This window comes from Panulirus ornatus, chromosome 58, assembly GCF_036320965.1.
Source record: "Panulirus ornatus isolate Po-2019 chromosome 58, ASM3632096v1, whole genome shotgun sequence".
Lineage (NCBI taxonomy): Eukaryota > Metazoa > Arthropoda > Malacostraca > Decapoda > Palinuridae > Panulirus > Panulirus ornatus.
Genome location: NC_092281.1, coordinates 21,302,219 through 21,324,756, shown reverse-complemented (window position 1 = coordinate 21,324,756; position 22,538 = coordinate 21,302,219). Strand labels below are relative to the sequence as shown.

The window sequence follows — 22,538 nt, the reverse complement described above, 5'->3', positions numbered from 1 at the left end:
GTCAAAGATACCTACCTTCCGCCCCTCCACCACGGACTGCCGTTCGTCGCCACAATCGACTTGCTCCGATCAGAGATCGTACAGATGGATACAAGAATAATTCTAAACCTATCGTCGTGAACCTCATAACCAATCTATGACCGAGTGCATAATTATGCAAGTGAACAGCTCAGTTTCCTGTCAGTTAGGGTACGTGGCGAGTCAACTACTATAATATTGTAACTATTCATCACTTAATGTTCAGTCAAGTTCATAATGTATAAACCACACTATCTACGGTGTAAACATTAATTGTATATCTGTCACTCCTGTCTGTCTAAATGTCCCTCACTCATATGCTTATCTAAAGTGTGGAAATATCCAGCTTACCATTATCTAATGTTCTGACATGATTAGTTAACGAGTAACAAGCATGACCTCCCAGTTCTGTAATATCTGTAATACTCCAACTTTATATTTTTAGCCGACTGGCTGCCTAAATCCAACAAACCATTACTTATTCATTCATCTATCTATTTATTTATTCATACACACACACACACACACACACACATATGCACGCATACACAAACACACACGTGCACACATGCACGCATACACACACACACACACACACACACACACACACACACACACACACACATGCACACACATGCACACACACTCACACACACACGTGCACACATGCACGCATACACACACACACACACACACACACACACACACACACACACACACACACACACAGTCAGACACCCGGAGGGGCTCTCGCCTCACTACCTGACGAAGGTGAAGAGGCCGTGGCAGAAGCGGCCGGCTATGAATATCAAGCGTGGGCAGTAACTAGGAGTAACTTTGTTATCCTTCGTCACAACTCCCTCCTCCAGGCCCCTCCCCTTCCCCACCCTCCCCCTCACCTGGCATGACCACAGCCTCTCCCGCTAGCAGCCTACCCCCCTGCTCCCCTCTCCCATTATGACCTCCCAGCTCTCCTCCTCTCCAACACTTCTGCTTTCTCACACTTCGTCTCTGCCTCTTATCCCTCACTTCTAACCCCCATCCTTCTCCACAATCCTCTATCCTCCACCACCCTCTATCCCAACATCCTACCTTCAACCATTCCTCACCTCAACATCCCCTCTCCACCACCAGTAACCCTAGCAACTTCCCTTCCCCCACACCTCTCCACAACGTTCTCACTCTCGCCATCAAACTCCACCAAGTTTTCCTCCTCCATCACTAGCCATCCTCAAACTCCTCCCTCGTAGAAATTAGGTAGTTGGCAGCCACCGACCAGGGAGGTATGATCACCGGGAGCACCCGCCTGGGTAGGTATCGGGAGGTATAGTGGTGGAGGAGGGCCGTGCAGTGATCCAACACTTCTATGGCTGTCAAGAATCATAACATTCGCCTAGGTTGCTGTATTTTCTTTCTGGCTCACTCGCACATACGTGGGAAGCTGTCAGTCAGTCCACAAACATACAATCTCTACATCACACTCATGACACTTGACATACAATCTCTACATCTCACTCATGACACTTGACGACAGCACACAGCTGACACGAATCGTTCCTCATAACTCAATAGATTTTCCTACGGTCAACGCCACACGCTGACCTTGTCTTTTGGCAAAATCTCGTCCTAAGTACACGTAAATAAGTGCTTTCCATCACCACTCAGCTTCATGGTTCTTCTCCTCCAACATCCGTTGCCTTCGCCCTCTCTAACCTCCACCACCCATCACCTCCAACATCCCTCATCTCAAACATCTTCAACAACATTCGCATGAAGTTAAAGGGATGATGTTATACGAACGAGGGCAATAACTTAGTTATCTTTCAACAGAAAAGTTACAGAACTACCATCAGATATTGTCAAACCGAACACCATCAATACATTTAAAACATGAGTAGACAAATACTAAGATAATCCCAATTACCAGTAATGAAGCCCCTTCAAGAACGAGAACATACCATGCACGAATTTCAACCTATTGAACACAGAGCAGATGCTAACGTCTTCCCACCACAGGGTATCCGACAGCTGAAATTAGGACAGAGCGTGTTTTCCATTCGTCCCTTCCTATGATATTTTCCTATATTCTCTCTATACTACATGATGTTCTTTCATATTTATCATCACATGTCGAACAGATGTGTTGGAGGGAGCAGTGTATGCAGACGAACCTTCTGCTTCACTATCCTGTCTCCATCTATAGTGGTGAGAGGGAAGGAGCCTTCTGCTTCACTATCCTGTCTCCATCTATAGTGGTGAGAGGGAAGGAGCCTTCTGCTTTACTATCCTGTCTCCATCTATAGTGGAGGGTGGGGAGGAACCTTCTGCTTTATTTACCTGTCAGTTTCCATCTACATTGGTGGGTGTAGAATGGAACGTTCTGCTGTACTATCCTGTCTCCATCTACATGGAATGAGAATCTAGCATACTATTACTACCTTCCAGCAGATGATTTCATCACGGACTTTAAGGTCTTCTTCTATCTGTCCTTCTCGTATCACTCCCTATTTCCCACCCCCCTCTCCACCACTCCCTCGCCTCTATCAACCCTCTCCTACACCATCACCACCACTCCCCTTCCACCACCATCCCTCCCTCACTTCCAACGTCCTCCCCTTACCTCCACCATCCCCACCACACTTCTAGATCCACTCACCCCAGAGGGGTCTCCTCCTCTCTCCAACACACACACACACACACACACACACACACACACACACACAGTGACCTAAGCTGAGGTGCTGAGGTGGATGCCTTTGACCTCTGGCGCTATCCCTGTGAACTTTGATCTAGCAAACGCTCAGCTTTAAATCATATATAAAAAAAAGAAACATTTTGTTGTGACAGTAATGATGACAGGCTAGGCCTCTCTGTCTCTCCCCTTGGGAATGCTTGGAGATGTTTATTGAACGCGTGACCTCCGACCTCTCCTACCCTATAGCCAGGAGAAGGTAAAAAAGAAAAAAAAATATGATGCATATGTCATCAAAGGTCATGTGGCATCTTTCTGATGACCCAACAGGTCACAGGTTGAGTTTTCTTCTTTTTGTGTGTGTAAGTGTTCATGTGCACGGGTCTCAATATCACCAGTGTACTGTGCACGGGTCTCAATATCACCAGTGTACTGTGCACGGGTTACAATGCCACCAGTGTACTGTGCACGGGTCTCGATGTCACCAGTGTACTGTGCACGGGTTACAATGCCACCAGTGTACTGTGCACGGGTTACAATGCCACCAGTGTACTGTGCACGGGTTACAATGCCACCAGTGTACTGTGCACGGGTTACAATGCCACCAGTGTACTGTGCACGGGTTACAATGTCACCAGTGTACTGTGCACGGGTTACAATGCCACCAGTGTACTGTGCACGGGTTACAATGTCACCAGTGGTGTACTGTGCATATCCCTAAATGTTACCGGTGTACTGTGCAAGAGCGTTCAACTCGCACAATAGCACAGCAGCGTTGAAATGCCAGCCTGTCTGTACACTACAAAATTTATCGTGGCCTGTCTGTAACCCAGCTACGGTGTCAGAACAGACCCACAGATAATATTGACACTGGGTCATTTATCACCTGAGTGTGTGTGTGTGTGTGTGTGTGTGTGTGTGTGCGCGTGTGTGTGTATTGATCTAAGGTGAGTTTTATACCAAGCTGACTCCACCCTGATGCTAAGCTGACTTCATTATCATGGACGTTTCAAGCTAGCATGACCCTAACGCTAAGCTGGATACTCCCTGACGCCAAGCTGATAACAGCCTAACAGTAATCTGACTTATACCACAACGCTAAGCTGGCTACACTTTGATGTTAAGCTGGCATCACCGAAACACTAAGCTGACTACACTCTGACGTTAAGCTGGCAACGTCCTGACGATGACTAATTCCTGACGCTTACCTGATTCTACCCTAAAACTAAGCTGACTGAATCCTGGCAATAACACGAGGTTAAGCTGGCGACATCCCAGCGCAAAGCTGACGGCTCGCCGACTATAAGCTTGACTACACACTGACAATAAGCTGACAACACCCTGACCAAGACATTTATGCCAAGCTGGCCACACCCTTATGCTAAGCTGACCACGCCCTTGCGCAAACTGTACCCTGACGCTAAGCTGATCCCAACTAATGTTAGACTGACGACACCTTAAAGCTGAGCTGTCGTTAACCTAACACTAAGCTGAATACATCCGACGCTAAGCGACTCTATCCTAAAGCTAAGCTGACTTATATCCTGATGCTAGACTGACTGAATCTTTTAAACTAAATCCTTAAGCTAAGCAGGCAACACCCTGAAGTTAAGCTGACTCCACCCTGAAGTCAAGCTGACTCCAACCTAAAGTTAAGCTGACTCCAACCTAAAGTTAAGCTGACTCCACCCTAAAGTTAAGCTGACTACACCCTAAAGTTAAGCTGACTACACCCTAACACTATGCTGGCTATAATCTGAATCTAAACTGTCCTCTCATCCTGACGCTAAGCTTCCCTCACCCTAACACTAAGCTTCCCTCACCCTAACACTAAGCTTCCCTCACCCTAACACTAAGCTTCCCTCACCCTAACACTAAGCTTTCCTCACCCTAACACTAAGCTTTCCTCACCCTAACACTAAGCTTCCCTCACCCTAACACTAAGCTTCCCTCACCCTAACACTAAGCTTCCCTCACCCTAACACTAAGCTTCCCTCACCCTAACACTAAGCTTCCCTCACCCTAACACTAAGCTTCCCTCACCCTAACACTAAGCTTCCCTCACCCTAACACTAAGCTTCCCTCACCCTAACACTAAGCTTCCCTCACCCTAACACTAAGCTTCCCTCACCCTAACACTAAGCTTCCCTCACCCTAACACTAAGCTTCCCTCATCCTAACACTAAGCTTCCCTCACCCTAACACTAAGCTTCCCTCACCCTAACACTAAGCTTCCCTCACCCTAACACTAAGCTTCCCTCACCCTAACACTAAGCTTCCCTCACCCTAACACCAAGCTTCCCTCACCCTAACACTAAGCTTCCCTCACCCTAACACTAAGCTTCCCTCACCCTAACACTAAGCTTCCCTCACCCTAACACTAAGCTTCCCTCACCCTAACACTAAGCTTCCCTCACCCTAACACTAAGCTTCCCTCACCCTAACACTAAGCTTCCCTCACCCTAACACCAAGCTTACCTCACCCTAACACTAAGCTTCCCTCACCCTAACACTAAGCTTCCCTCACCCTAACACTAAGCGTCCCTCACCCTAACACCAAGCTTCCCTCACCCTAACACTAAGCTTCCCTCACCCTAACACTAAGCTTACAATATCCAAAAGGCTTATTTAGAACAGTAATGATTACAGAGAACTTCCCTCTCCGCTAAATAATCCATTTTTTCTTCGAATTTTCTTTTTTTATTATTCCTTGCTGAATGATTCTTCCTCGCCAGCCCTGGAAGACACACACTACCTGATTAGCCATGTCCCAGTACGCCCAGTAGCCCGGGACAGCGTACCCGTGACACGTAATTTATATCCCCGGAAAATTTACTAACGTCACCAACTACAGTCAACTGTGGCTCCGTGTGACAAGACTCGGATAAACCGTGGTGCCGGATAACAATACGTAGTTAAACCGTGGTGCCGGATGACATTACATAGCTAAACCGTGGTTCCGGATAACACTACATAGTTAAACCGTGGTTCCGGATAATAATACATAGTTAAACCGTGGTGCCGGATAACAATACATAGTTAAACCGTGGTTCCGGATAACAGTACATAGTTAAACCGTGGTTCCGGATAACAATACGTAGTTAAACCGTGGTTCCGGATAACAATACGTAGTTAAACCGTGGTTCCGGATACGTAGCTAAACCAAAGTCCCGGATAATAAGACCTGGCAAATCGTCGTCCCACCTAACAGGAACCAGAGAAACCGTGGTCCCGAACGCGTCTGGTAGAACCCGAGTCCTGAATATGAGACCCCCAGTAAACCGGGGCCACAGACAGCAGAGACACCAGCAAAAAGAAGTGGATCTCAATTAACTAATACGTGAATAAACCCGGGAAAAGAATGGCACCAATATACCGTGGTCCATTATAAAGGAGATACCGTTAATTCTTGATACCGTATCACGAAAACCTCAATGAAACGGCATCCCTGGATAATCCAGACCCCGAGTGGGCCATACTACCGGATAAAATATGCAAACCGTTGTCCACGGTAAACACTTCAGCACACACCCGGATGACGGTAGTCCTAATACGCCCTGGTCCCAGCTGATGGTGGCCCAAATATATCGCAGTTTCAGCAGACGGTGTCCCTAATACACCCTGCTCTCAGCTGATAACCTCCCCAATATACCGTGGTTCCAGCTGACGGCGGCCCCAATATACCCTGGTCTCAGCTGACGATGCCCCCAATATACCGTGGTTCCAGCTGACGGCGGCCCCAATATACCCTGGTCTCAGCTGACGATGCCCCCAATATACCGTGGTTCCAGCTGACGGCGGCCCCAATATACCCTGGTCTCAGCTGACGATACCCCCAATATACCGTGGTTCCAGCTGACCCAGGAAAAACAACTCACGGTTAATCGAAGTTCTGCTGGTGACGCGGCCATGGAGAACATCTATCCATATTAACCATTCCTTCGGACGTGAGGCATCTCGGTGAGCTGTGAGGCCGGATAATCCAGACCTCGGTTAACATCTCCCAACAAATATTGGAAACCACGGTTAATCAGGACTGCCGAGAACAGCGACCTCCAGTTAACCTCAGATTTGGACAGGTTTTCCCCAGGGGAGCAGACGTAATCTAGTTACGGTTAACGCCTGTAAAACCCCTTCCCCCAATTTCATCTTGTTTCTTTTCGTAAAACTCCTTCAGACTTTCGCTCCATCCCCGGTAATGGGGCTCCAATTTCGACCACTCAACCACGCGCTCATCATTTGTCAAAGTAGTAGATTATAGCTGTAACGTCAAAGTGTTAGATTATAGCTGTAACGTCAAAGTGTTAGATTATAGCTGTAACGTCAAAGTAGTAGATTATAGCTGTAACGTCATATCCATCTTGTAGACACGTCCTACATCATGTTCATAATTACGACCGTTTTGAGTCATCTTCAAATAGGAAACGTTCCATTCCTTTTTTTTCTTTTCAGAACTTTACTTCATAATTTCTGGTGACCTAACTAAACGTACTCACTGGACAGATGGCGCCTCAAACTACGTATTATCTGGACACATGGTAACTCTACGTATTTTCTGGACAGATGGTAACTAACTCCGTATTAACTAGACAGATGGTAACTAACTACGTATTTTCTGGACAGATGGGAACTAACTACGTATTTTCTGGACAGATGGGAACTAACTCCGTATTAACTGGACAGATAGTAACTCTTGAGTATCTTCTGGACAGATGGCAGGTCAAACTCTAAGCTCTCACTGGGCAGATGGCAGCTCCAGCTCTACATACTTTCACTGAACAGATAGATAGCAACAGCTCTAACTCTACGTCCTTACTGGACAGCTGGCAGCTCTAACTCTACCTCCTTACTGGACAGCTGGCATATATAACTTTACGTCCTTACTGGACAGCTGGCAGCTCTAACTCTACGTGTTTACTGGAGAGATGAAGACTTACCATGTTGGAGGGAGCAGAGTGGCCCCACCCAGCGTCCAGCCACACACTTGATCTTACAGACCCGCTTCTCGTCGTAGGGCCCAACCACGCCCATGAACATCACCTCCTGTGGGAGAAGTAGAGTGAGAGGGGGTGGTATTGTATTCTCTGTCGGGCGTGACACAGAAGGTTAGATCTTCTGTGGGCGTGAGAGAGAGGGTTGAATTTTCTGTGTTGGGTGCTCCGTTAGACATGACAAGAGATGCTCAGATGTTCTGTGGAGGTGACATAGAGAGGTTTGGATCCTGTGTGGGCGTAACAGAGAGGTTTAGATTCTTTGTGAGAGTGACATAGATGATTGGATCTCCAGTGAGAGGGACGGATCTTTCATGCATGATCTTCAATTAATGTGGAGTAGTGGGGCTGGTCTTTGGGTATGAGATCCCTCTTCTGTGAGATAGATAGATAGAGAGAGGAGAGAGAGATAGAGAGAGAGAGAGAGAGAGAGAGAGAGAGAGAGAGAGAGAGAGAGAGAGAGAGAGAGAGAGAGAGAGAGAGAGAGAGAGAGAGAGAGAGAGAGAGAGAGAATCAGATTTTCTGAGAGTTTCAAGGGAAAAGATTTGATCTTATTTAGGCTTGAGAGAAAGGGATGGAGAGGGATGGGGAAGTGGGGTTATGATCTTGGAGAGAAAGAGGGTTTGGAACCCCTCCCTACTGACTTGACCAGGGGGGGAAGGGGGATTAAGAAAGCTTAACAAAGAGGGGGACTAATATCTTACTTGGCTTAAAGAAAACGAGGCTAGGTCATTTGTGCGCGTGAAAGGGAAGGGGAATTAAATATTCTGTAGAGGGTTGGGAACACAGAGACTGTGTGTGTGTGTGTGTGTGTGTGTGTGTGTGTGTGTGTGTGTGTGTGTGTGTAATTACCCATGTGTACAGTACAAGGAGGGAGTTGTACACTCGTGGGAGCCCCCCTTCTCTTGAACTTTCATTCTGCACGTAATTACCTATGTGTAATTACCTACTTGTACTGTAAGGGATGATAGTTCTACACTCACTGGGCCCCATCTCTCTCTCTCTCTCTCTCTCTCTCTCTCTCTCTCTCTCTCTCTCCTGTGTATGTGTAGGTGTGTGTGTGTGCGTTTGCAGGTGCGTTGGTTTAAACTGCATCTTGTTTGTGTACCTCTTTATGAATGCTTACACGTCTGTTGTTTGGGCCTGTGTGTTGGTTTAGGTGAGACCTTAGTGTGTGTGTGTGTGCGTATGTCACTGTCTACACGATGTTGGGTCCCGTTTCTAAAGAGTTTAATGCTTGTGTTTCTCTGCATTAGTTTTGGCATGTGTTCCACCTTGTGGGTGTGTGTTTGTGTTTGTTTCGGTATGTGTGTTTCTTTACGAGTGTCTGTGCGTGTTTTGTCTGTCAGTTTGGGTGGCTACGCTTCCTTTCGACTGTGTGTGTGTGTGTGTGTGTGTGTGTGTGTGTGTGTGTGTGTGTGTGTGTGTGAGGTCTGGCGACTGTGCTTCTGTATGTGTGTCCGTACGTCGGTTTTCATGTCTAGGATTCTCGGTGTCTGTGCGTCAATTCTAGTGGTATGTGCTCCTATACAACTATGTTTCTTCTGGTTAATAACATTTCACATATGTGACGGATTTCACTCCAGTTTTTGTCCTTCTGTCTTTGTATATGTGTGTTTGGTCAAAGGAGCGCTTTATGCGTTTATGTGTCAGCGAATGTACGTGTTCTTGTATATCTGTGATTGTGTGTATGTTTAGGCTGGCGTATGGATGCGTGTGGACTTGTATGTGGGTGTATTAAGATGAAAGAAAAAGTTCGTCTTCCTGTGAGGTTGAATTGTGCTAAAGAATGAGTTGGTGTCTAATACAAACATGTACCGAAAGACATTGTTAAAAGAATATAATATAGACACACACACAAACCTCTCTCTCTCTCTCTCTCTCTCTCTCTCTCTCTCTCTCTCTCTCTCTCTCTCTCTCTATATATATATATATATATATATATATATATCACATGATGCCCTACAACAGCAAGGATTCGAACACGGACCTTTAGCGTGGTAGCTGGGAAAGCTAACCGCTCGGCTATAATCGCCCCTAATAGGGAAATGACCATTCGATAAGTAATCGAATACTCCTCCTCTCACATCCATTAGCAACGGGGTCTAGTCTGGTCAAATCCCATCACGCTCGCATTACCAGTACTTAGCAATTTTACAGAACTTACAGTCAAATGCTAAAGTCTATGAAAACTGATATACTGACAGTAAGCTAACTACTAGTAGTGTGAGCCTGATGGGATTTGATCGGTCTAGACCCCGTTGTTCATGGATGTGAGACGAAGGGTATCCGATTACTAGTGATCGAATAGTCTATCATCCTATTTGGGGCGATCATAGCCGAGTGGTGAGCGATTCCAGCCACCACGTAAAAGATCCATGTTCGAATCCTTGCTGCTACAGGGCATTATTGTGTTCTATGAAAAGTGTACGTTCATATGCAATATATATATATATATATATATATATATATATATATATATGCAGGCAATTTTGACGTATACGAGACTGTCAGTTTAATATCCCGTGACTAAAATTCATAAACAATATTTCCTTAATTACTGGAAACTATGAGGACATTTTTCTCGTGAAATATGAAAGAAAATCCTTTCCCCCAGTCTGATTAGTGTAAATGAGAAGAGATTGTCTACCGTAAACATAAAGCTCCAAACATGTTAACTCCACATAAAATCTGTTAATTATTACAAGATAAATATGAACCAACGATGGAAATTTAATTTTCAAAAAATGTATTTATGATAAACCCCTACGTCACTTGTACGATATTCATATTAATTATAAAAAGCAAATTCGGCCTCTTGTAGTATGAAAATTTCAAAATCATAACATGTCGGAAAACTCGAGGAACGATAATTTTAGAGGTATTGGGTACGATAATCACTGGATGCGGTGTGCGTTCACATGCAGATCAAAGTGTCGTGTTATTAGGATGTTTGGGTTGCCGCTGATAATGTTGGGTCGCTACCAGTGGTAATCACTCAATCCCTGTTTCTTATCATATAATCCCTAGCTTATTTTTGCCAGTCAAATTATCTCTCTCTCTCTTTCTCTTTTTGTATACATAGTGTCCTTCTCCCACTCTTTTTTCTCTCTCTTTCTCGCACAAAATCTAAGCTTTCTGTACCTCAATCATTCACACGTCTGGCAGCGGACGTCGCAATTCATCACTAGGACCAAATCAGTCGATCCTTCATGTCAATGTACGCACGTATGATCATAATCCCTTCAATTACTGATCGGTAATACAAATGTAGTTCATTACCATTAGAGTTTCCTATCGTCCTGTTACCACACTCCAGTTACTCTCAACACTGACATATCATTCACTTATCAGCACGGCTGTAGGAGTTGTATAGTTTCTACCACTGTGAGGGAAATGACCCTACCAGGGTGGAGGGAATAACCCTACCAGGGTGGAGGGAATAACCCTACCAGGGTGGAGGGAATGACCCTACCAGGGTGGAGGGAATAACCCTACCAGGGTGGAGGGAATAACCCTACTAGAGTGGAGGGAATAACCCTACCAGGGTGGAGGGAATAACCCTACTAGAGTGGAGGGAATAACCCTACCAAGATGCAGGGAATAACCCTACCAGGGTGGAGGGAATAACCCTACCACGGTACGGGGAGTTGCCCTAAACTATGTGATAAAAGACAAGGCTCAGCAGCAAGACGGAGGTCCCCGCTTCCGCCCCTCTTAGTCGCCTTCTACGTCTTTCGAGAGTTATGTGGGTAGCAGCATTCTTTCTTCCTGATGCCGCTGGGTACATAACGCAACCTACCAGTGGTCATACGTTCGCCAGCGATGGACTCAACCTCTTGGTATCGCACCATCTTTCGTAACGGAAGGGCAAGGAAAGGTTATATATATATATATAAACGAGTGTGGGACATTACTGAATACTGTCTGATGCTACATCCACCATCTGAGGGCACAGCAAGAAGAACGTGTGTATTTACGGTGAAGAACGAGTCACAGGAGCAGCCAAGCTTGGCCTTACACCATGAAGATTTTGGCCAGTGTGTCTGCCGTTGTATCCCTTCAATCGAGAGAAAGTAGTTCTCCGCTGCTGAGAGGACGCCCCTCCTTCGTAGGGGTAGGTAGAGAGCAAGATGGGTACAGGAACCTGGGAGATTTTAAAAGAGGATTTGAAGAGGCAAGACGACGATAAATCTCCCCTTAATATTTTTTCTTTTTTTTTTTCAGGTACGGGATGAAGTGTGGTTGTATAACCGCGACAGTAAGAGGAAGGAGGACTGTCGCTGAAGCTGCCGAGAGACTAGGGAGAAGGAAAGGAAGAAGACCTTCTGCATTTTGAAGGAGCAGTCAGCCGTTACGTAACACATCCAGGAAACGATAGGGGGATTCCAAGCCAAAGTGCTTCAAGGATGCCGCCACGTCGTCTCCATGAATATTTCGACATATTTTGAGACTTTCCAAAACATGGCATCTTGACACACTTCTCTTTAGGCATCTTGAGTAGTGTGAAACATTTTCTCATGTGCTCACGTGTATTTTCTGTCGAGTCGCAGCCTGTCAGACACACACACTCCATCTTCTTACAAGGACAATATGTATAATGTAAGACTGGGCAAAGGCGAGATGTGCCATCTCCTCCTCCCCAATAATAGTATATTGTGTCCTCCAGTACAATACAGATATCCACGATATATATACTTGTATTACCACGCCTTTTCTTTCACGAACAAAAGCTGACATACACCACACAAGCGGGAGGTTACAGAATTGTTAAAAATAACATTCGGTGGGAAGTTATATTTGGAACAGATTCATCCTAAAATCTCGTCCGGTGGGAAATTCACATTGACACATGACCGATTCAGTTACGTATTCTCAAAAATTAAATCAGTCTACACAATTGGTAAAACAGAAGACATTCAATCTGATCACTACCAATATAAATATTTAGTTTGGGATTAAAAGGGAAACAAAAATACAGTATTGAAGATAGGGTTAAGTAATGTACTGATCGAATCAAAATGGAAAATAAACTCAAAAATAAGAAATGTTTCGCATATGATATTCTTAAAGCACTAAATAAGATATGAACACAAGAGCCACATGCATTGTGGTATTACATAGAACTGTATCCTTAACAATTGAAGGTGTTAAAAGATTCTTCGGTTACTAGATGTACTAATTCGACGTATATAAATACCCTGACAGTTGATTGGTCTATAGTCCAACCAACAAAGTATGGAACACATGATGGCACAGTGCATAAAGCCCTGACCATCTTGTAAAAATATTATGATATCAAAGTTCTATATCTCTGATGTACGACCTTACATTCTGGTCTCCCATATTCTTTTCCTTTTCCCACCGTATCTGAAAAGCTATGTACAAATCACATGGTAGCTAGTTAGATGCCACTTAATTTCCATTTTCTTCAGAACCTCAATTGGATCCTTTTCTTCTGAGAATTTGTTTCGGAGTTTCTGCAGCTACACAGAACCCTTCACTGTGCTCAATAAAACCCGCATCTGCAGCATTAGCCTCACTGAAGTTGGTACTTTTCCAAGTAGCGTGTAGCACAGTCAATCCCTCTTTCTTTTGTACCTCAGCTTTAAAATGGCTCCCTTTTTTTTTTTTTTCCATCTCAAGATCTTTATCAGAGACTCTTTAGTTGTGTGTTTGGATTCAGCCGTTGCTTCAGACATTTACTCCGTCAACTCTCCACTTCGCTACTACGTGATGGTCATGATGAGAGAGCGAATATATAACTCCTTCCCGAAGTGTAGGAGTTACTGGTCAAAGTTCCCATACTTTCTAGTGATATGAAGATGCTGTTGTTCGACATCCTTCTTCCAAGCTGTGTCTAAGGCCCTTGTTCGTACAGAGGTACTAATTACTTTCTCACCGAAGGATCTCTCAATATCAATATGTATTATCATGTGATAGAATCAGACATACCCTGAGTGGCGTTTCATGTCGAGGATATCTTTCCCTCTTAACCTTTGTTTGAGCTGAAGATCTTGACCCAGCGAACGCGAGAGCGTTGGATGCCTCGGCATGGCTCACCATTTTGGCATTTCTGAATCGTCTACGTAGCAACTATTTTTCTTCCTTTCGCAACAGTTCATCTCCAAGACGTCTTCCATTCAAACCACAGCACTGTCCATCCTTTCTTGAGGGGAAATGTTTAAGACTTGTAGCTGGTAGTCGAATGGCTTCAACCGACCCCTCGGCTCGCCTGGAAATAAGGAAGGACCACTCGCAAGTCCAGGAGGATAACATTCTTCCAGCGGAATAGTTTTAAACAATGATGGGAAGAGATGATTTGGAGAAGGTCGAGTGCACTCTTGTGGAATGTTTGGACGTCCATCCGAGAGACCTCGTCAGTTGACATAAGCCTCGTGAGGGGTCCTCCGGTAGTTTGACATCCATTTTCTGAAGCTTTCAGACCGTCGCAGTCGAAGCTGTAGAACTGAATACCACTTTGCTACCAACTCAGGCTTAGGGGAAACGACAGGGCAGAGCAACGACCAGCGGTAAGAGTTCATCATACACTATGGGATTGAGCGAGGAGCACGACTCTTTGAAATCACCTCGTAAATTCTTAAGTACCCGGCAGGACAGACTTGAAGAGCTGTATTCCCACAACGACCAACTTCCTTGTCGTTTAGATTTTTCTTCCTTTCATTGTAAGAGAACATATGCAAAACATAATGTTCAACTGCAGGATGATTTTCCAAAAGGCAGTTAGTTAAACTTGAGGAGTGACGTCAAATAAGGATATGCCGTGGGGAAAATGTATTTTTTTTTCATCTTGAACATATCTTGATCTATCTCAAAATCCTTAAGGTGTTACTGGCAGTACCACGAAGGAATAGACCGAATGACTTCCGTGCTGTTCAATATCATAGCCAAATGTACCATAAGGAATTGAAAAGCACCATTTTTTTCTCGAGAATATCTTAAGATCCGTTATTCACAAGGTTTGGGTTAAACGTAGCCTTCCCCTCTTACAGTAACCTCTTGATAACATTTCGTCCATTACTGGATATCTGCTAAAAAAAAAAAGAAGGTTCTGGGTGTACAGAGGAGCTGCAACGTCCATGATTTTTATTTCGCATAGAGAAGACCAGCTTCAGCTCTGCCAACAATGATGGCTACAAGACGAGAGATAACACATTTGTGTTATTCAGAGAAACACCGTATTCAAGTTTTCCCACCTGCTGCTAATGTTCCATTACCATCGTCTCATTAGTCGCCACCGTGTGAAGGGTCCAGTTGGGTCTTCCATTCTCAACTTCTTTGGAACGATGTGCGAGTCCATGAGCGAGTATGGCATTTGCTGTGGTGCGTCTGCACGTCACGCCGCGAGGGAACTTTGAGTCTGGAAACGTGACTGGGAATACTGGTACAAAATCTGTTACCACTGGGAATACCGGTACAAAATCTGTCACAAGCATGTGCTGTCGGACGGGGTAAATGGTTGAAAGTGCTGTGTGCATCATATGGCTCATCAGCCGTCAGTCACTCGATCTACAAACAGGAATGCAGGTTGAAAATATCATGGACACTTGAAGCCTAAATTTAACAGCCCTTGTCCATCTAAGCTCCACTTGTTCCAAGTGGCCAATTTCTTATCATTTTCCCCTTTTTTTTCCCCTTTCATTCTATCTAACTCCACTTGTCATGCGAGGGATTTTTTTTCCTGGATCGGTGAATCACACCCTCGCGACTTAATACCATTATTCTCAGCACCAGTTAGAAAAAAATAAAAGAATAGATGATTTGATATGACCAATTTCATCACTAATGTCTATATCATGGGTTATATGGCGTTATTATATTTAACTGCGACTCTAATACAAAAAATGAATAATCAAATGATGCAATAAAGTAGAAAATTATGTTAGAAATTAACGCGATATATATATATATATATATATATATATATATATATATATATATATATATATATATATATATATATATATATATTTTCTTTCTTTTTCTTTTAAACTATTCGCCATTTCCCGCGTTAGCGAGGTAGCGTTAGGAACAGAGGACTGGGCCTTTTTTGGAATATCCTCACCTGGCCCCCTCTGTTCCTTCTTTTGGAAAATTTAAAAAAAAAGAGAGGGGAGGATTTCCAGCCCCCCGCTCCCTCCCCTTTTAGTCGCCTTCTACGACACGCAGGGAATACGTGGGAAGTATTCTTAATCCCCTATCCCCAGGGATATATATATATATATATATATATATATATATATATATATATATATATATATATATATATATATATATATATCGGAAAGGATCACAATTTTGCGCGTGATCAAGATATTCCTGTGATTGTCACATGTTTACCAAATGGCGTCCTAGCTTCGTCTCTTCGATGTATATCAATTGACTGTTATATTCCTCTCTTGTGTCTCCCCTGATGATGAGATTATTACACGAAAGTGCACTTGGGAACGTTTCGTGTTTCACTTTCCCCGTGGACTCATAGGAATATATATATATATATATATATATATATATATATATATATATATATATATATATATATATATATATATATTTTTTTTTTAAACTATTCGCCATTTCCCGCGTTAGCGAGGTAGCGTTAAGAACAGAGGAATGGGCCTTTGAGGGAATATCCTTACCTGGCCCCGTTCTCTGTTCCTTTTGGAAAATTAAAAAAAAATAATGAGAAGGGAGGATTTCCAGCCCCCCGCTCCCTCCCCTTTTAGTCGCCTTCTACGACACGCAGGGAATACGTGGGAAGTATTCTTTCTCCCCTATCCCCAGGGATAATATATATATATATATATAAATATATATATATATATATATATATATATATATATATATATATATATATATATATATAGCCATCAACCACGTCAGCCTCGGAATGAGAGATTTATATGCCTGAGCCAGGTACCCGATTTATTGACCAGCCTCGAGGGGAGGATGAACACTTGGGCTGGATGTGGGTCGACTTCAACGCCTAGGATTCAACCCTATGCAGGCCTGACCCTGAGCGACCCCGTCGTCTTTCGTGTGTGTGTGTGTGTGTGTGGCACAAATAGCAACACACCTGCAAAATCAAAATACCGCTGACGTCATTCTTGTCACTGAAGTAAAAAAAAAACCCCGAACGCACTGAAAGATAACGGACGGGACTGGTTTTCCATAGTGTCCAAAAAAAAAAAACGAGAAAAAAAAACCCAAGCTGTAGGACGCACAGGGGAAACCCCCGCTCACCCTCTCATGCACAGCTCTGACCCCTCACTCCTGTCATGCAAATAGAAACACTCTATAGTTTCTATATCGCGCTTCTGAAATTCCATCTGATAACTGACGCGGATTGGCGAGGGGGGTAGAAAATGGGCCGATGTCTTCACAAGTGATAGATAGATGAGCGCTGCGCTTCTTCTTCGCGCGTCAATGTTGTCCGTAACACCAAACACATCACTATTTCTGTGTAAAACATCTCTATATCATCGCTATTTCTGTGTAAAACATCTCTATATCATCGCTATTTCTGTGTAAAACATCTCTATATCATCGCTATTTCTGGGTAAAACATCTCTATATCATCGCTATTTCTGGGTAAAACATCTCTATATCATCACTATTTCTGTGTAAAACATCTCTATATCATCGCTATTTCTGTGTAAAACATCTCTATATCATCGCTATTTCTGTGTAAAACATCTCTATATCATCGCTATTTCTGTGTCGTGTTCCCTACAGAGTATAACGAACACATATTCCTTGAATACTCTCTCACACACAGCCACTCTTCTCAAAAATCCATGCCTACAGTCAAAGCCCTAAAGGACTCTGGTTATCCCAGGCCAGAAGGACTCTGGTTATCCCAGGCCAGAAGGACTCTGGTTATCCCAGGCCAGAAGGACTCTGGTTATCCCAGGCCAGAAGGACTCTGGTTATCCCAGGCCAGAAGGACTCTGGTTATCCCAGGCCAGAAGGACTCTGGTTATCCCAGGCCAGAAGGACTCTGGTTATCCCAGGCCAGAAGGACTCTGGTTATCCCAGGCCAGAAGGACTCTGGTTACCCCAGGCCAGAAGGACTCTGGTTACCCCAGGCCAGAAGGACTCTGGTTATCCCAGGCCAGAAGGACTCTGGTTATCCCAGGCCAGAAGGACTCTGGTTATCCCAGGCCAGAAGGACTCTGGTTATCCCAGGCCAGAAGGACTCTGGTTATCCCAGGCCAGAAGGACTCTGGTTATCCCAGGCCAGAAGGACTCTGGTTATCCCAGGCCAGAAGGACTCTGGTTATCCCAGGCCAGAAGGACTCTGGTTATCCCAGGCCAGAAGGACTCTGGTTATCCCAGGCCAGAAGGACTCTGGTTATCCCAGGCCAGAAGGACTCTGGTTATCCTAGGCCAGAAGGACTCTGGTTATCCCAGGCCAGAAGGACTCTGGTTATCCCAGGCCAGAAGGACTCTGGTTATCCCAGGCCAGAAGGACTCTGGTTATCCTAGGCCAGAAGGACTCTGGTTATCCCAGGCCCAGCGTCAGGTCGGCATACCGAATTCTCTCACGTTTTGTGACATTTCACGATTGCTTGGGGTGGTTATTGTTTAAAGGCCATCATCGTACGTCTGCCATTGTCACAACACCGCACGGGTAGAAAGTATCGTATCTGATATTTTCATTTTGGAAATCAGACACTAGGAGCATTTTATTTATACTAATGGATTTTATCTGTAATGTCTCATTCTAAAGTTCTCGTTTATTCATTCTATTGTTAATAATAGCATTTTTTTTGGTTCATTTCATTTATGAAGTTTCATTTTGTTTAAGATTTTGATTCTCTTGTGTTTGCAAACGAGTTACTGCTCTCCATTATCCTTTCGCCTCTACAACAGCAGGAACTGCACACCTACCCCTTATCCTTAGACCATCTGATTTGAGAGCTGGCTGATAAAGCGTGTCTACTTGGGCCCAACATGCTCTGACATCTCATATTTATGAATTCAGGTCTTTGTTCTAATATTCTAAAGCATCCAAAGATTTTAAAGCTCAATTTCTGCTCAAATAAAACGTCTATAAAACTGTCTAATTCAACGTATATTTCAGAGTTACATTAAACGTTTACATTGTATTCGAAATAGAAAAAAAAAAAGGAAAAAGCTTTAGTGTTTGAAAGTTTAAATCTTATGGATTCATTAACGGATAGTTCTGCTTTTCCGGTCATAGGGTTGGTAATTAAATGTTTTAATGTTCAAGTGTGACTCTTATGAACGTGAATGTGTTTGTGTGTGTGTGTGTGTGTGTGTGTGTGTGTGTGTGTGTGTGTGTGTGCGCGTTTCTATACAGCTGGAAATCTCATAATTCATCAACTCCCTCATGCCTTGCGTATGATGGGGGGGGGGGGGGTGACCTTTGACTTGGATATGACGAGACTAGTCAAAGGTCAAGCTATCAAAGTCTAAAGGTCGTACAGTCGTGCTCAAGGGTCGTAAAGTCGTATTCAAGGGTCGTAAAGTCGTATTCAAGGGTCGTAAAGTCGTATTCAAGGGTCGTACAGTCGTATTCAAGGGTCGTAAAGTCGTATTCAAGGGTCGTACAGTAGTATTCAAGGGTCGTACAGTCGTATTCAAGGGTCGTACAGTCGTATTCAAGGGTCGTACAGTCGTATTCAAGGGTCGTAAAGTCGTATTCAAGGGTCGTACAGTCGTATTCAAGGGTCGTACAGTCGTATTCAAGGGTCGTACAGTCGTATTCAAGAGTCGTACAGTCGTATTCAAGGGTCGTACAGTCGTATTCAAGGGTCGCACAGTCGTATTCAAGGGTCGTACAGTCGTATTCAAGGGTCGTACAGTCGTATTCAAGGGTCATACAGTCGTATTCAAGGGTCGTACAGTCGTGTTCAAGGGTCGTAAAGTCGTATTCAAGGGTCGTACAGTCGTATTCAAGGGTCTTACAGTCGTATTCAAGGGTCGTACAGTCGTATTCAAGGGTCGTACAGCCGTATTCAAGGGTCGTACAGTCGTATTCAAGGGTCGTACAGTCGTATTCAAGGGTCGTACAGTCGTATTCAAGGGTCATATAACTGTGTTTAGAGGATAAAACTCATCAACTTTTCCCCTCTTCTCTGAGGAAATGACGCTCTGTAATCTAACATTTCAGAGTTACATCTAAACGTGCAAATGTTTTGTTCTATATCTGTCTGGTGAGGACTTCACTTTAAATATGCAGTGCAGTTTTTCTACAATAACTTGTAACTGAATGCCCCAATAAAAAACATTCCATTTACGGTATATTACACACTATACATGCACCCTAGCCTAAGCAAGGTACTTATTTTATCGACCAGCCCCCAAGGGAAGATGAACAGCTAGGTTGCCTATGGGCAGCCTGGGCTGCGTACTGTATATACAAACTCTCCAGAAAGCATACACAGGAGCGTGACAGATGCATATGATACCGGGTATGACGCATCTTTCCTGTGAGTGAGAGATCAGACATACCTGCATTCTTAAAGACGTAAGGTCAGATGGTAATGATCGACGTATAAAAGTGGAAGAGAGAGTTAAATAAAGGGGATATGAATAAGATACTCAGAGCATCCACTTTGCAGAGAACTCTCAGTAATTGGTGGCAACGTGATTTGATAAAGACAGGAAAAAAAATTGAGTTTTTGAGGAGTGGAATACAACGCCTAATAGGATAGCAAGTGCAAAAACTAGAGAAAGTTTAAGAAATAGATTGGATGTCTGAAAGATTGAAAGTGGGAGGATGTGAATAGGATCTACAACGAATAGATCCGATAGAAAATTGTTAACTATGGGATGATATATTTTTGGGAAGACATTGTATTGTAGGATACACTAAAGATGGCCACTCCTTTGTCTTCTGTCTGTAAAGACGGATGTTGCCAGACACACGACGTCTAACTCCAATATAGAGCTGCCAAGAAATTCACCCATATCTTTAGCAGGATAGAAATTACTAGCTGCTGCTGTTATAGATTTCCAGGAAAATATGTTAGTGTTGAGCAAAACAACTGTGCTGGCAAAACGGGAGATATTAACAGGAAAATGGCGAAAGGGATTGGTTGTACTACCGAACAATTCCACTCCGCCGTTCTGCAGCAAAAAAAAAGGAGGGAGGGGGAGTGTTATTGTCCAAGCATCTACTCAATGCAACTTCGAGTCTCCAGGTCAATGACTAGCCGTTCAGAAGCAACCCAGCCCTACGTAGGAGTAAGCTCACGAGGCTCCGGGGGAAAATATGAACACTCTTTCCTATCCACAGATTTTTTTCCATGCATTTTCGTGACCATATCATATACCGTTTCAGTCCACTAACAAAAGACGACCAAGCTCTATTTCTACGCGAACCCCTAGTTGCATAGACCTAAGGTAACTTCCTTCCCCTCTCCTCCCTCTCTTTCCTCCTCCACTTGACTCATCGAGTCTGACCTCCTACCGACCACATTACCATGCACGAACTTCAGGGAGGAACGTAGGCCCTAGATCAAGATATTACCGACGTTACCACACTATAACACTCCAAGATGTGAACTATGCTCGTTTTTGTTCTTTATATATTGTGTCGTATCTCTATTTTTTTTTGAAGAAATTTGACTCAAGATGAGTAGTATTTGTGTGCACGAAACGACTCATGTATTTCAAGAATAATGCGAAAATGAATATAGGACATTTCTTTCACACTTTACCTGATGAAGCAAAACGTGTGGGGAGAAAATTTGGGGAAAAAAAAACCCCAGAAAGCTTGTTCATGTTAAATATGCATTAGTCTTCAACAAAAAGTATATATATATATATATATATATATATATATATATATATATATATATATATATATATATATATATATACAAACTTATTTCTCCCTTAATGTTGCATAAACTTCAAACACGCTTCATATTCCCATGCCATGATCAAGGAAGTCAGCTGCTTCCCTTTACAGATAAATGTCAAAAACTAAAGGTACGGCGTCACTAAATTCCATGTTAATGTTTTCCTAAAAGAAAAATCAAGACGCATAATAAATAAAGCGGCCCAGTGAACTAGTACTTCTTGACAGCTTTATACTAATAGCTCTTACGTTACGTACGATAACTTGGAACTTATCTGACGAGGAATGTGGGAAGTCTAACCCCCACAACCTCTCCCCCATCGCTGCAGAAGTGTTTACTTAAGATATATAACTCCTGCTCTTTTCGTTGGCAATACACTGTGTGTGTGTGTAAGTGTGAGTGAGTGTGTGTGTCTGTGTGTGTGTGTGGTTTATTGCTTATGGTACAATACATTCATGCCAGAATGAACCAACTTGAAAATGATTTCTGAAGTTTTTAAGTTTTACTCGATAAAAATGGTTTAACCTTTCCGAGCACGAAGGCTTGGCTCCTTGGGCATGATCTACTGGCCCGTGGCCTTCCCTTGACCTAAAGGAGTTAAATAGAAGCACCAAGTTTAACACAAAGAAATCTAAGCTCCTGTTGCCTTAAGAAATGATAAATCTCATCTGAAATAGTCTATGGTATTTTTGTCGTTACAAGGCTAATTATAATGATGATGATGATAATGATGATAATGATAATAATAATAATAATGACAATAATAATAATAATAATAATAATAATAATAATAATAATAATAATAATAACGATAATGAAAATAATAATAATAATAATGATAACGATAATGAAAATAATAATAATAATAATAATAATAATAATAATAATAATAATAATAATAATAATAATAATAATAATAATGTGGTGTGAGGTGGTTTGATCGATTAAGCAGTGAAAAGGTAAGAGATGTGTGGTGATAAA

General features: G+C 43.3%; 1 protein-coding gene across 2 annotated transcripts in view; it reads right to left on the bottom strand.

The window, feature by feature from the left end:
* hig (hikaru genki) overlaps positions 1-7,750 on the bottom strand; it is a 171,430-nt gene extending 163,680 nt beyond the window's left edge. For both annotated transcript variants that reach the window (XM_071695544.1, XM_071695545.1), the window contains exon 1: positions 7,648-7,750. In XM_071695544.1, the coding sequence (XP_071551645.1) occupies positions 7,648-7,747 (100 nt within the window). In that variant the 5' untranslated portion in view covers positions 7,748-7,750. The remainder of the gene's footprint in view (positions 1-7,647) is intronic.
* Between the last annotated feature and the right edge of the window lie 14,788 nt (positions 7,751-22,538).